General features: G+C 38.5%; 1 protein-coding gene across 6 annotated transcripts in view; it reads right to left on the bottom strand.

Moving 5' to 3' along the window:
* Positions 1–15290, bottom strand: part of LOC106874489 (uncharacterized) — a 408363-nt gene that overhangs the window by 15479 nt on the left and 377594 nt on the right. For all 6 annotated transcript variants that reach the window (XM_089360831.1, XM_014922234.3, XM_014922232.3 and 3 more), the window contains one exon: positions 12627–12714. In XM_089360831.1, coding sequence (XP_089216957.1) covers positions 12627–12714 — 88 coding nt within the window. The remainder of the gene's footprint in view (positions 1–12626; positions 12715–15290) is intronic.

Here is a 15290-nt window from a genome sequence, read left to right on the forward strand (position 1 = left end):
CTATACTATATATCATGGCTCTCTGTATATCTTACTCAATGTGGATATGCTGCAGAAAGCCACAAAACTGTGGCATCTTCTTCAAGAAAACATCTTGCATAGATGTATTATGTCAAATAGCACAGAAATATATCAGTAACAAGCAAAACATGTCCAGAGTCTCTGAAATTGCTAAATCTAGATTTCTACGTCTGTGAGCGCATCATCAGTAGCAAGGATCTGTTAGTAACTGTATGCTTAGACAAATTTAGCCTTTACTGATATAGAAAAACAGTGATTAACAAAGCACTGGTGTTGCAAATAGCTGGCAGATTGGGTAAAAATTCATTGTTAGTGAAGAAAGTAGTATTGGTTCAGAGTAGCAATCTGTATGTCTTACTTAACATGGACATACTGTAGAAAGTCACAACACTGTAGTATTCATCTTGAAAAAGCATCTTGTAAAGATAAATAGCACTTGAAGGCATAAGCGTATCAGTAGCAGACAAAAGGTGTATCAAGAGCAGACGAAAGCAGACAGAAGCAGTGGAATTGCTAGATCTGGATTTCTGCGTCATTGCACGTCATCAGTAGAAAGTATCCATTATCAAATGCATGCTTAGACAAAATTAACCTCTGCTAATATAGAAAAACAGAAATTGATAATTCACTGGTGTTGCAAATATCCTGCCAAGCTGGGTAAAAATTCATTACGAGTGACAGAGTAGTTTTAGTTAAAAATTGCTTTATATATACTTTGCTTAATGTGGATATCCTGTTTTGTTGCCTTTTACAGTATAACCATGTTAAGTAAGATATACAAAATGCTATTTTGAACTAATACGCCTTCCATCATTTATAACAAACTATATATTATTTTTATAAGCTACAGCTCTTAACTACAAAATGCTATTTTGAACTAATACGTCTTCCATCATTTATAAGAAACTGTTGTTGTTGTTGGCACTCCGTCGCTTACGACGTCGAGGGTTCCAGTTGATCCGATCAACGGAACAGCCTGCTTGTGAAATTAACGTCCAAGTGGCTGAGCACTCCACAGACACGTGTACCCTTAACGTAGTTCTCGGGGATATTCAGCGTGACACAGTGTGACAAGGCTGACCCTTTGAATTACAGGCATAACAGGAAGTAAGAGTGAGAGAAAGTTGTGGTGAAAGAGTACAGCAGGGTTAGCCACCATCCCCTGCCGGAGCCTTGTGGAGCTTTAGGTGTTTTCGCTCAATAAACACTCACAACGCCCGGTCTGGGAATCGAAACCGCGATCCTATGACCGCGAGTCTGCTGCCCTAACCACTGGGCCATTGCGCCTATATATTATTATTATAAGCTACAGCTCTTAACTTCATTCAGTGAACATTTATAACTGAAAGACAAGGTACTTCATTACAGGGCCAGTCTAGAGTACTGAATGCTTTAGTACTAGCTTTGGAAGAGAGGATAATGATGGTCACAATATTAACTAAATGATTCTTTAATTAGTGAAGAGTGTAATTACTCAGAAACAATGATGATGTCGATGATGATGATGATGACGGAGATGTCAACAATTCAACTGCAGCGACTGGAATGATGGCAATTATCCTCTTGTGAGAATTTAAGCTGTTATTTGAGTCACTAAAACTTCAAGTGGATTACTCTGCACAATAATGTTGTCAGCATTTGCAGCTCTTTAAATACAAACGTACACCTGCACCCACCTGCACACACTTGTACACACCTGTACGAACACGTGTGTGTGTGTGTGTGTGTGTATAGAAATAAGGTTTCTATCTTTGACTAGTTTACACTTAATGTCTTTAGCACTTCAGACTTTCTCCAATACAAGTAAATTGGTTACAGTAAGTTACTTTGAGTTTACATACGCACGCACACACACACACACACACACACACACACACACACACACAATTATATATATCATGGCATTCTGTATATCCTACTCAATGTGGATACACTGCAGAAAGCCACACACATAAACAAACACACACACAAACAAACTTATACTCACACACACACACTCTCTCACACACACACACACTTATACTCACATACACACACACACACATACTCACATACACTCACACACTTATACTCACATACACTCACACGTGTGCATGAGGTTATACTGAGGGTAAGGCAAAATTGTGCATAACTTTTTTACTAACTGACTGAAGGATGTTCAAAATGCACAATTAGTGAAGCGACCCTTTATTTCTACTGGTTCTTCTTTATTGCAAGGAAATAATTGATCCCAATGAGAAGCAGCATGTTACCATTGAGTTTTTGATGAAGGATGAGTACAGGCTGTACTGCATCCACAGACGGCTTCAAGTTCTTTACAGAAATGACATCATTGGTTTCAAATTTTTTGGCACAAGACCAGTAATTTTGAAGAAAGGGGTCAGTTGATTACATCAACCCCCATGTTCAATTAGTACTTATTTTATTGACCCCAAAAGGATGAAAGGTAAAATCGACCTCAGTGGAATTTGAACTCAGAACGTGAAGATGTATGAAATGGTGCTAACCATGTTGCCTGGTGTGCTAATGATTCTGCCTGCTCACCACTTTACAGAAAGATGCCATAAATGACAACAGCATCTTTCACTGATGATGAAGATGTTTAAAGAAGGGGAAAAACCAGTGTTGGAGACAAACCACACAATGGAAGACCATCTGCTGTGACCACTGGCATGGCTCCTCAGTAAGTGGATGAATTGATCTATGATGAATTTCAATCCATGAACTTGCTGCAGAACTGGACAGTGGTCACAATATATTACAGAAGATATTGGAAGACTTTGGGGGATAGGAAAATGAGTGAAAAATGGGTATTTCAGCTGCTGATGTCTGATTTGAAGGAGAAAAAAATGGAAGTCTGCTTTGATCTGCTGGAAGTATTTGAGGGCCAATGAAGACTCATTTTTTTTTTAGATCTGATGATGAAAGATGAGACATGAGGGTATGTTTATGATCTGTAAATGCAGGTTCAGTCCATGGAATAACATCACATCTGGTTTTCAAGGTGTAAGGGGTTCAAAAGCCAGTGATCTGCAGAGAAAATCCTGGTGATTGATTTTGGGATGATAAGGGTATAATTCTCCTTGATTTTCCAGAACATAGTTGTACTAGGAATAGAAAGCTGTACATTTGGACATTCACATGTTTAGAGAAGCTCTTAAGAAGAAGAGACCAAACAAGAATCTGAAGACAATGCATCCACATTCACCATAACAATTTGTGATCAGACAATTTTTAGCAACAAATCAGGCAATTAGCACATTGAGATGGCCAACTCTCTCCCATTTATAAAACCACTTCTGTCTGGGGCTCTCTAACTTCTATTTTTTCTGACCAATGAAGAACACTCTTTGAAGACAATGACTTTATGACACAAACAAGGTGAAAGTGGATGTGAAGAAGTGGATACAAGAGTGCAGGCTTAAATGTTTTCAAAGACAATTTGTGAGTTGTGTTCAACAAATGATACTAATTTATTATTTGTGATGGCTACTGTGTTGAGTAGTAGCTTTGTATGGAGGAAGAGTAAGTCTACCAGTCTGTGCAATTAGAATATCCTATGTCACTTGATGAGAATATCATACCCACTTCTGCATTACTTTCAGTATAATGCGCATGTGTGTGCGCGTGTAACTTCCTTATATGTATCTACATATGTTTAGCTATGTCTATATGTGAGTATATATACATACATATATATATATATATATATATAAATAAATAATATAGGCATGGCCGCAGTCAAATGACTGAAACAAGTAAAAGAATATGTGTATGCATATATATATATATATATATACACACACAGACACACACACACATATATATACACACACATAATGCGCACTCTCTCTCTCTATATATATATCTATACACACACACACACACTTATATACATAAAGTCCACAGCTGTAACCTACACCAGTGTCACATAACCAGCCATGCTTGAGGAATCCTATCGAGTCAAGTACATCAACATCATCAACATCAAAATCAAATCAAATGGAAATTGTAGTTGTGAGGCCCGTGCTGGTAGCACATAAAAAGCACCATCTGAACGTGGCCGATGCCAGCTTTGACTGGCTTCTGTGCCCGTCGCATATGAAAAGCACCATCTGATCGTGGTTGATGCCAGTTCCTCTGGCCCCTGTGCCGGTGGCATGCAAAAGCACCCACAACACTCTTGGAGTGGAAGGGCATCCAGCTGTAGAAACACTGCCAGATCAGATTGGGGCCTGGTGCAGTCTCCTGGCTTCCCAGACTCCAGTTGAACCGTCCAACCCATGCCAGCATGGAAAACAGACGTTAAATGATGATGATGATGATACACACACACACACACACACACACACGCTTATATACATAATGAGGATATTATTATTAATAAATAATAACAATATAGGTGGCTATTGCTCTATCTATCTATCTATCTATCTATATAATAATATAGATTTAATCAAAAGATTAAATGTGGTTCTTAAAATGTTTGAGGCACCAGAATTTGGTAGGGTAAAAACCAAAAACAAAATCAAGAGATTTGGTGAATAAAATTTGAAGATAAGCAATTTTTGTTGCTTATCTTCAAATATCTATCTATCTATCTATCTATCTATCTATCTATCTATCTATCTATCTATCTATCTATATATATATATATATATATATATATATACATACACACACAATGCTTACACAAATGTATATGAAGATATATCTCAACTTCTCAACATGGTAACATGGCTTTCGGTATTAAGCTACCTCTATTCATTTCGCCATGTCTATAACAAAATGTTGGCTTAACAGCATTGTGCTATAGTGTAAAATCTTTTATGCTGCATAGTCAATTAGTGTCAATATTGTCAAATCCTTAACGGTTATCAAACTCACACCAGTTTTTAAATTAACTTACTCACCAGTAAGCTACAAAACATTTTGTCAGAAGTTATCAAGTTTTATTGACATCATAGTGACTATGTTAAAAGCATTCTGACAAGTTTTAATATTTTTTTTTCTTTTTCACTGATACACTCTGCATAACTGCCACTGGAATATGTATAATGTTGACGTTCTTAGTTTGGTACCAAGAAACCCTATAGTCTGTTGTGCTAATAGAGAAAAACTGACATATTGGGATTTTGTCTTTTTCTGTGGTGCAAAGTTAATTGCTGAAATGGAAGGTGTGAAGTCGATAAAGTGATGATGATGATGTTAATAGTGATGGTTGTTGTTGCTAAGGCAGTGAGCTGGCAGAGTAGTTAACACATCAGGTGAAATGCTTAACAGTAAGTATTTTGTTTGTTTTCATGTTCTGAGTTCAAATTCAACTGGGGTCGACTTTGCTTTTGGAGGGGAACTTTCTAGGTGCAATCCCATGGTCATTTGTGACCAAAGGGGCTCTTTACCCTTTTCACCCTAGAAATGTATTACATTTCTCCTTCTCCATTCCTCAGGCAAAGACATGCACTCTTTTGTAATGCACCACTGTCAAATCTTCGCTGATCAGATTTGTTCCATGTTCAAAATTACCCTGAAACCACATGACTGAAGTGTGAGTTTCTTAACCACACACTCGTGCTTGCACTTTTGACCATAAGCCTGTTTGCTCAGGGTTGACCCTGGGCTAAATATACCCCACTACATTCCACTTTTATTTATATTTCATAATTGAGATAGACCTATACAGGATCAAACTCTGCTATCAATAACCAACCAGCCAATCAGCCAACCAACCTGTGAACCAATGAACCAACTAGTTTGTTTTAGTAACTATCATCATTGAGCAATGTCAGCGACTCATAGAAGTATAATTTATGAAACATATTTCTGGAGTATGAAAGAAACTAAAATAGTAACTTTTAAGTTTCAACATAAAGCTGTATAACTCTTTTAACTATAGCTTGTTTATTTATTTATTTCTTTGTTTGTGTGGTTGTGTAGTTGTGTGGTGTAGTACTTTGTGAATAGTTGTATTGTGTGTGTGTGTGTGTGTGTGTGTGTGTGTGTGTGTGTGTGTGTGTGTGTGTGTGTGGTTTGTGTAGTTGTTTGATTTGTGTACTAAGATTATCTAAAGGATGAACAACGATTCTGAAATATGGCTCAAAATGTAATGGCTGAGAAATGGAATAAATGGGTGGAAGATATTCTTATTCCATTTTCGTACGATCTTATAAGATATTATTTTAAGATAGTTATTTTTTAAAAAATACGAACAAATAAGCAGAAAAAAAAAAAAATTCTTAAAAGATTATTAGTTCAGGAAAGATTACTTAAGCGAGACAAGTAAAAGAAAAAAAAAAACCCCCAACAAAATATTAATATAAGGTAGATGAATAATAATGATAAAAACAAAGAAAAGGAAAGAGGTTGGGAGTGAAGGAAGAAGGTGTGTAAGTGTGGAGGAGAAACAAGCTGAGTTTAAGTAAATTACATGAAGATAAGATGTTTAAACGGGAGACTTAATGTGATCTAAATAGAATCCTGTTAATGGCCAGCAGACCACCAATCCCATCCCTATCCCACTCCTCTCCTTCCATACCCCACACTCTCTAAATTCTCTTGATGAGGAAAATGGTGTACGTCAAACATATCCAAAAATAAGCTGGAGCCCATATGCAACAATCACAAAACCTATCAGTAAACATATATACATGTATGTGTGTGTGTGTGTGTGTGTGTGTATGTGTGTGTGCTTGCATATATGTGGATATACACTACATACACACACATGTACACTGTTAGATTCTTGCACATTACATAGAATTATTTGAACATGGAGAAAACGTAAACTCAATATATATAGAGTAGAGTCAATTTATGGGCATAAATTCAATGATACACTTCTTAACTGCTATTCTGAATTGCCAGGAACACTTTTGATAAGCTGTCTGAGAGAGAATTATATACATACATACGTACATATATATATATATATATATATATATATATATATAGATGTATATATATATATATATATATATATATATATATATCTGGCAGTGTTGGCTATAGCCTAGTCACCCGTATTACGAACCAGGTGATACACGAAGGAGTCATACCCTATGACTGGTGTAGCAGCATCATAGTCAACTGCTACAAAGGTAAAGGGGACGCTTTAGATACAAATAATTACAGAGGCATCAAGCTGTTAGATCAGGTTATGAAAGTTACAGAGAGGGTCATAGCCCAACTAATTAGGGAGCGAATCAATTTAGATGAGATGCAGTTTGGGTTCGTGCCAGGTAAAAGCACTACTGATGCCTTATTTCTAGTGAGACAGTTGCAAGAGAAATACCTAGCCAAGAATAAACCTCTGTACCTGGCTTTCGTTGACATGGAGAAAGCCTTTGACAGGGTCCCCCGATCCCTTATCTGGTGGTCAATGAGGAAACTTGGGATAGAAGAATGGCTAGTGAGAGCTGTGCGAGCCATGTACAGAGATGCGGCCAGTAAGGTGAGGGTTGGAAATGAGTACAGCAATGAATTCCGGGTAGAGGTAGGGGTCCACCAAGGTTCCGTCCTCAGCCCCCTATTATTTACCATAGTCCTCCAGGCAATCACAGAGGAGTTCAAGACAGGTTGCCCCTGGGAGCTCCTCTATGCTGATGACCTTGCCCTAATTGCGGAGTCACTATCAGAACTAGAGGAGAAGTTTCAGGTGTGGAAGCAAGGTCTAGAATTGAAGGGCCTTAGAGTCAACCTAGCTAAAGCCAAAATCCTAATAAGTAGGAAGGTAGATAAAACACAAACCCCTTCAGGTAGATGGCCCTGCTCAGTATGTAGAAAAGGAGTAGGTAGTAACTCTATAAGATGTACCCGGTGCAAGCTATGGACACATAAGAGGTGCAGCAACATCAAAGGCAGGTTAACTAGCAAGTTAGTTTTTGTCTGTGGCAGATGTTCAGGTGCAATAAAGACTGCAAACAAACAGGAAACAACTTCTAGCTCATTCCAGGGTGAAAAACTAGAGGTAGTCGATAGCTTCCGCTATCTGGGCGACCAAGTTAGTAGTGGGGGTGGGTGCGCTGAAAGTGTAGCTGCTAGAATAAGAATAGCCTGGGCAAAGTTTAGAGAGCTCTTACCCCTGCTGGCGACAAAGGGACTCTCACTCAGAGTAAAAGGCAGACTGTATGACGCATGCGTACGAACAACCATGCTACATGGCAGTGAAACATGGGCTGTAACTGCTGAGGACATACGTAAGCTCGCAAGGAATGAAGCCAGTATGCTCCGTTGGATGTGTAATGTCAATGTGAATACCCGTCAGAGTGTAAGTATCTTGAGAGAAAAGCTGAACATTAGAAGCATCAGTTGTGGCGTGCAAGAGAGACGATTGCGCTGGTATGGACATGTGGTGAGAATGGAGGAGGATAGCTGCGTGAAAAAGTGCCACACCCTAACAGTTGAGGGAACCCGTGGAAGAGGTAGGCCCAGGAAGACCTGGGCTGAGGTGGTGAGGCAAGACCTTCGTACATTGGGCCTCACCGAGGCGATGACTACGGACCGAGACCTTTGGAAATGTGCTGTGCGTGAGAAGACCCGGCAAGCCAAGTAAGATCGTTGCCAGTGCCCCTGGACTGGTTCTTGTGCGGGTGGCACATGAGATGCACCATTTTGAGCGTGGCCGTTGCCAGTACCGCCTGACTGGCTCCTGTAGGATTTTCGAGCGAGATCGTTGCCAGTGCCCCTGGACTGGCTTGTGCGGGTGGCACATAAAAGACACCATTTCGAGCGTGGCCGTTTTCGTGCGGGTGACACGTAAAAGCACCCACTACACTCTCTGAGTGGTTGGCGTTAGGAAGGGCATCCAGCTGTAGAAACTCTGCCAAATCAGACTGGAGCCTGGTGTTGCCATCCGGTTTCACCAGTCCTCAGTCAAATCGTCCAACCCATGCTAGCATGGAAAGCGGACGTTAAACGATGATGATGATGATGAAACAGTGTTTAGTTATCTTTTTTTTTTTGTGAAATCATTTCATTGCACTCTTGCAATCTCTTCAGTAACTTGTCTCTCCACTTCCACTTCCACTTTGGAAATGGAAGTGGAAGTGGAGAGACAAGTTACTGAAGAGATTGCAAGAGTGCAATGAAATGATTTAACAAAAAAAAAAAAACTAGCTTGCTTACCAACCACAAGGTCCTGGGTTCAGTCCCACTGCGTGGCACCTTGGGCAAGTGTCTTCTACTATGGCCTCGGGCCGACCAAAGCCTTGTGAGTGGATTTGGTAGATGGAAACTGGAAGAAGCCCGTCGTATATATATATATATATATATATATATATATATATATGTATGTGTGTGTATATGTTTGTGTGTCTGTCTTTGTCTCCCCAACATCGCTTGACAACCGATGCTTGTGTGTTTATGTCCCCGTAACTTAGCAGTTCGGCAAAAGAGACCAATAGAATAAGTCCTGGGGTCGATTTGCTCAACTAAAGGCGGTGCTCCAGCATGGCCACTGTCAAATGACTGAAACAAGTAAAAGAGTAAAGAGTAAAGAACTGAACCAGTGCGTGTGTTTATTTCCGGCATAATGCCTCTCCCAAGGTTTAATTAAAAAAATAAACGTTTTTTATTTAATTTGCTTAAAACTATTTTCAGAAACTACTACAATGCAATCAGAACCATAACAAATGGTATCAAATTTTGGCACAACGCCAACAATTTTGAGGAAGTGGCTAAGTCGATTACTCATTTTATCAACCTTGAAAGAATGAAAGGCAAAGTTGACCTCGGTGGAATTTGAACTCAGAATGTAAAGATGGATGAAAGGCCACTAAGCCTTTCCCCTGGGGTGCTAACAGTTCTGCCAGCTTGCAGCCTTAATAATAATAATAATAATAATAATAATAATAATAATAATAATAATAATAATAATAGTTATCATTTCAATTTTTTGCCACAAGGGCAGCTTGGGGAAGGTGAGGATGAGTTGATTCCATCGACCCCAGTGTTCAACTGGTACTAATTTTATTGATGCCGAAAGGATGAAAGGCAAAGACGATCTTGGCAGGATTTGAACTCAGAATGTAGCAACAGGTGAAATACCGCTAAGCATTTCGTCCAGCATGCTAACCATTTTGCCACCGCCTTCTTAATAGTGATAATAATGATCCTTTCTACTATAGGCACAGGGCCTGAAATTTGGGGGCGGGGAACTAGTCGATTTCATCAACCCCAGTATGTAACTGGTACTAATTTTATCAACCCTGAAGGGATAAAAGGCAAAGTCGACCGCGGCACAATTTGAACTCAGAACATAATGGCAAATGAAATACTTCTTAGCATTTCGCCCGGCATGCTAACGGTTCTGCTAGCCTGCCACTTTAATAATAATGATAATAATAATAATAATAATAATAATAATAATAATAATGGTACTAATGATTTCAAATTTTGGCACAAGGCCAGTAATTTTGGGGAAGTGGGTAAATCAATAACATCAACCCCAGTAGTCAACTGGTACTTATTTTATCGACTTTGAAAGGATGAAAGGCAAAGTTGACCTTGGCAGAATTTGAACTCAGAAGGTGGATGAGATTTTGGAGTTGTCAGAAACAGTAAAATGCTGTGATATTTTATCTAGACCTGTGTCTTGTATGATCTGAGTTCAAGCTCTGATGGTGGAATCTGGTTTATTTTTTTCTGCTGTTGGTGTGACACTGACAAAATATATGCTAGACATATTTGGGAATTGATATTTGATCAAAGCAATTACACTATTTTGTTACAAATGTGGGGCCTTGTATGAATGGGGAAAATCTTTAATTCATCTTAAATAATATCAGTAGCACTGGACACTGAGTTAGATTGATAGAAAAAGCAGACAAATCCCCTTCGAATCAAAAGCTATCATCTTATTTAAGGACAAGATATACTAGATTGTGTAGCACAACATATCTCTAAAAAGTCGAGATGGTCAAGGCTGGAATGACTTTTTTCATATGTCTGCTTGCTCAGTGTTGGCCTAAGGGGCTAAACAACAACGCACAGCTATAACAACAAGAGCAACAGCATGAACACAAGAAGACAAAAGCAATAACAACAGCGAAAACAACAGCAAGTGTACCAAACAACAAAAAAAAACCCAGCAACAACAATAAAAACACCAGCAATAATAACAATTACAACAATAGCAACAACAGTTAAGTTCCATCAATCCAGTATCCAGTAATTTAGCAGATTCAAATGATTGGTTCTTTTGTTGTGCTTCACCAATTTTTCTTCCAAAGTATGATTACAGGCCACTGATGTCCCCCCATTATTGTTTATGAGGAATTTCAAAAGGACAGTGGCCAGTGCTTAACCCTTTAGCATTTAAACAGCCCATATCCACTCAAAATAATCTACCTGTTTTATCTTCAAACTGGCCAGATCTGACCCCTCACACTTACTCTACACTGTTACTCTAAAAATAAACAATCACATTAAAATGTCAAAGCTACAAGATAATGCATGATTAATTCAAATCAATGTGAATAAATAAGCTTTACATTCGACACAGGAATTTGAATACTAAATGGTTAAATCGCTCATGTCTCTCTTTATCTACTTATATACATACCCTCTATTAGTGAAAATGTTCTCCAATTGTTATAAAAGTAACTAATTTAGTGTGAAGGTGTGTAACTTAGTGGTAAGGGTGTGTGGACTCGTGAGTGTAAGATTGTGGTTTCAATTCCTGGACTGGATGACACATCGTGTTCTTGAGCAAAACACTTCATTTCACATTGCCAGAGTACTCAGTTGACAAAAATAAGTATTTCCTGCAATAGACTGGTGTCCCATCCGGGGGGAAGAAATTTATGCACCATGGAAACCAGAAGATTGATGCTAAGAGTCTATATTACCCAGGAAAGATCTTTATCCGAACTAATTTAGTAAAAGTATGAAAAGAAAGAATGTAACTTTCACTTAGTATTTGGAATTGAAATTAAACAATGTTTGAAAAGTGGTGAGAATTGTATTGGTATCACGTGTGAACATAATATAGGTCCTTTGACAATTTATGACATTGTGAAACCAAAATACAAGTTTATAAAATTTATAACTGATTCAAAGACAAGTAAAATGTTGATGTGTGTCAAAAAAAAAAAAAAAAAAAAAAACTTTCAGAATGAGATGCTGGGGGTTTATTTGGATTAGTGCAAAGTTATCTGAGAGTATGTCAATTTCAGCTTCAATGGTTATTGAAAATATCAAGCAATTACATGAAGATAAGAGTATTATGGAAAGTTGTGAGTTTGTAGATGGTTAGTTTAGAAACTTTAAAATTTAGAGCATGACATTCATAAACCCAATTTTTCTGACAAAAAGAAGGCAGCAGATATTGCTAAATGATACAGTTACATATTTGGGGACCTCGTGAAAACCCCGCCCCAAAAAACCAAATAATTTTTTTAAGATTGATTTTCAATCTACCAAGTGTTACTCAAGCAGTACTCAAGTTTCAAGGGTGCTGTATTAGTGGAACTCGAATGTAACCACAAGAACACTACAGCACCAGCAACAACAACAACAACAACAACAACAACTGCAATAATGACAACAACAATAGCCACAATAACAACATCATTTGCAACAACTATATCTCAATTAGGCGTATTTACCTGATTCTTATGATTGCTGCTACCAGGAAGAACAAACCTATTACTGACGAGCAGGTGACAATGATGAACATCTGGGTGCGGCTGAGTCCTGGGAGTAGGGTAGAAAGGGAGAGAGAGAGAGAGAGAGAGGTGGGGAGAGACAGAGTGAAAGAAAGAGAAAAAATAAATTAAAGGGGACGACACAATTGTTTGATTTTTAATATCAATATAAAGTACCATCATCATCATGGTCATCATCATCATCATCGTCACCACCACCACCACCACCATCACCATCATTATCACCAATGCCAACAATATCACCACCACCACCACCACCACAACCATCAACATCATCATATTGACTATTGTCATCACCGCCAACACCACCATCATGGCGATCAGCCCCCACCATCATCACCACCACCACCACCACCACCACCACCATCACCATAGCGATCACCACCACTGCAATTACCATCATCATCATTGTTGTCATTCTGTGCTCCTCGTCCTTATTGTCATCAACCTCCACACCACCTCCTCACCACCACCACCACCAACATTGCCACCCCACCCCACCCCACCCCACCTCCACCATAATAACAATCATCGTCAATTCAAAAACATATTCAGAGATGTCACCACAGTTGTCAAAAATCAAGGATGTGATGGTCATGGCTGAAATATCTTTTATGTTAGGTCTGCTCATCCAGGGAATAACTGAGAATATCCAGGGAATATCTGGGACTAAATGATGACAAGTGCATCGACATGTCAAATAGTAAATATATTTTAAGTCAGGGGGGGGGGTCTGCAAACTATGGCCCACAACCTCGTTTCAGCAAAATCTTGTACAACTTAACTGAATATATAACTGCATGGCTGAGCGAATAAGATTTGGTAGCATGTACCATGCTTTTGCTAACTGCTTTTAGCGTTTATGTGGCTGTGAGAAAACTGAGGCATCCTCTCAGTTCCATCATTCTTGAGTAAGGGGGAAAATACATGATATAACACCTGGAGTGAGAGAGAGGGCTACTCAATGACCTGGTTGTGGCTCATTTACAGCCAAGTAGCTTGAGACAATGTGAAACGAAGTGCCTTACTCAAAGATACAATATACTGCCTGCACCAAGAATTGAACCCAGTACTTAATGATAATGAGCCAAACTAGCCTATCCACTGGGCCACACACCACTGAAACTGAATGCAGAAATGTATTTAGTAAGGCACTGTAAGGTATTGGTCATTCCATTGAGTTCTTTATTTCAGCTAGCTTTCAACTGCAATAATGAAACCAATAATTTATTAATTAACTAATTAACTAGTTATAATTAATCTTGTTAATTATGCCAATTATTATTATTGAAACCATCATTCAGACCAAAAACGATTTCTCTGCACTGGAGGCTAAATGGACAAAGCAATACTTAATTACTACACTTTGTACAGACTTATTGGTCTTAAATTTTGGCACAAGGCCAGCAGATTTGGGGGGAAGGGGGCTAGTCAATTACATGGACCCCAGTACTCAACTGGTACTTATTTTATCGACCCCCAAAAGGATGAAAAGCAAAGTCAACCTTGGCGAAATTTGAACTCAGAATGTAAAAATGGATGGAATGCTGCTAAGCATTTTTGCCTGGCATGTTAACGATTCTGCCTGCTCGTTATCTTGTTAATTTAGACATGTTGGTCACAAGTTCAGTGTGGGAGCAATGACTGACCTTTCCCTTATTGCTTTAACTCACAGTACCGAGTTCAAAATCTCCCTCAGGCTTGAAGAAAAGCAGTAGTTATGTGGTGGGGTGGGTATGTGCGGTAACATCACATCGCTGCATCCACCATCTGTTGGTGATTCCCTACTTCTGGTAGATGACCCCTTTGCACCGTTCAAGCGACAACCTTCCAGCTCAAGGGTCTCTTTTGGGTAGTCGTCACTGGTGAAGGTCTTGCAAAGCTGAAGTGCAAACCCCACCTCAACCTCTTTTAGCTACCTTTTATGATACAGAAGAAATGTTGGGTACATTCTTTGACATGTCAATCTCCACACATCACAAGAAGAAAACCATAGGGAATATCTCTTATGGATCTTTTCTGAAATTGTTGAATGTATACAAATTCTTCTGTAACGTCCAAACTGTTTAATGCAGTTGGAGAAAATTGCTTCTTTATGTAAAGTTAAATGCACAGGCTAATGTACACATGTGCACACACATATAAAGCACAAATATGTTGTATATAATGGATGGTAAGTGCTTACATCTGTATATTACAAATAGTGTTGGCTAAAATCTATAGATATATTCTATAGTTGAGTGATTCATTAATGAAATCTTTTATATATATATATATATAGGTTAGTTGAGTTAGAGGTTAAAGTAACTGTCTAAGGGATAGACGTATCCATTACTACCGGTATATTACCTATAGTTAACCATGGGCATACATATGCAAACATATTATGCTCATAGGTTATAGGTAAAGACAAGGATAAACATGGGTTTATCAAGAATCAAAATTTAAAGAAAACAGAAAATTGGGAAGTACTGATGAACAACAATTGACTTACATCATTTATTATTTATTAATTCAATACAAATAGACTGTACCTATCTAACAGCTGTTTCTGCTTCCAATGTTGTATGGTATTGCCATTGATATGCAAAAATATATAAAAAA

Source organism: Octopus bimaculoides, chromosome 12 (assembly GCF_046866305.1).
Source record: "Octopus bimaculoides isolate indiv1 chromosome 12, ASM4686630v1, whole genome shotgun sequence".
Taxonomy (NCBI): domain Eukaryota; kingdom Metazoa; phylum Mollusca; class Cephalopoda; order Octopoda; family Octopodidae; genus Octopus; species Octopus bimaculoides.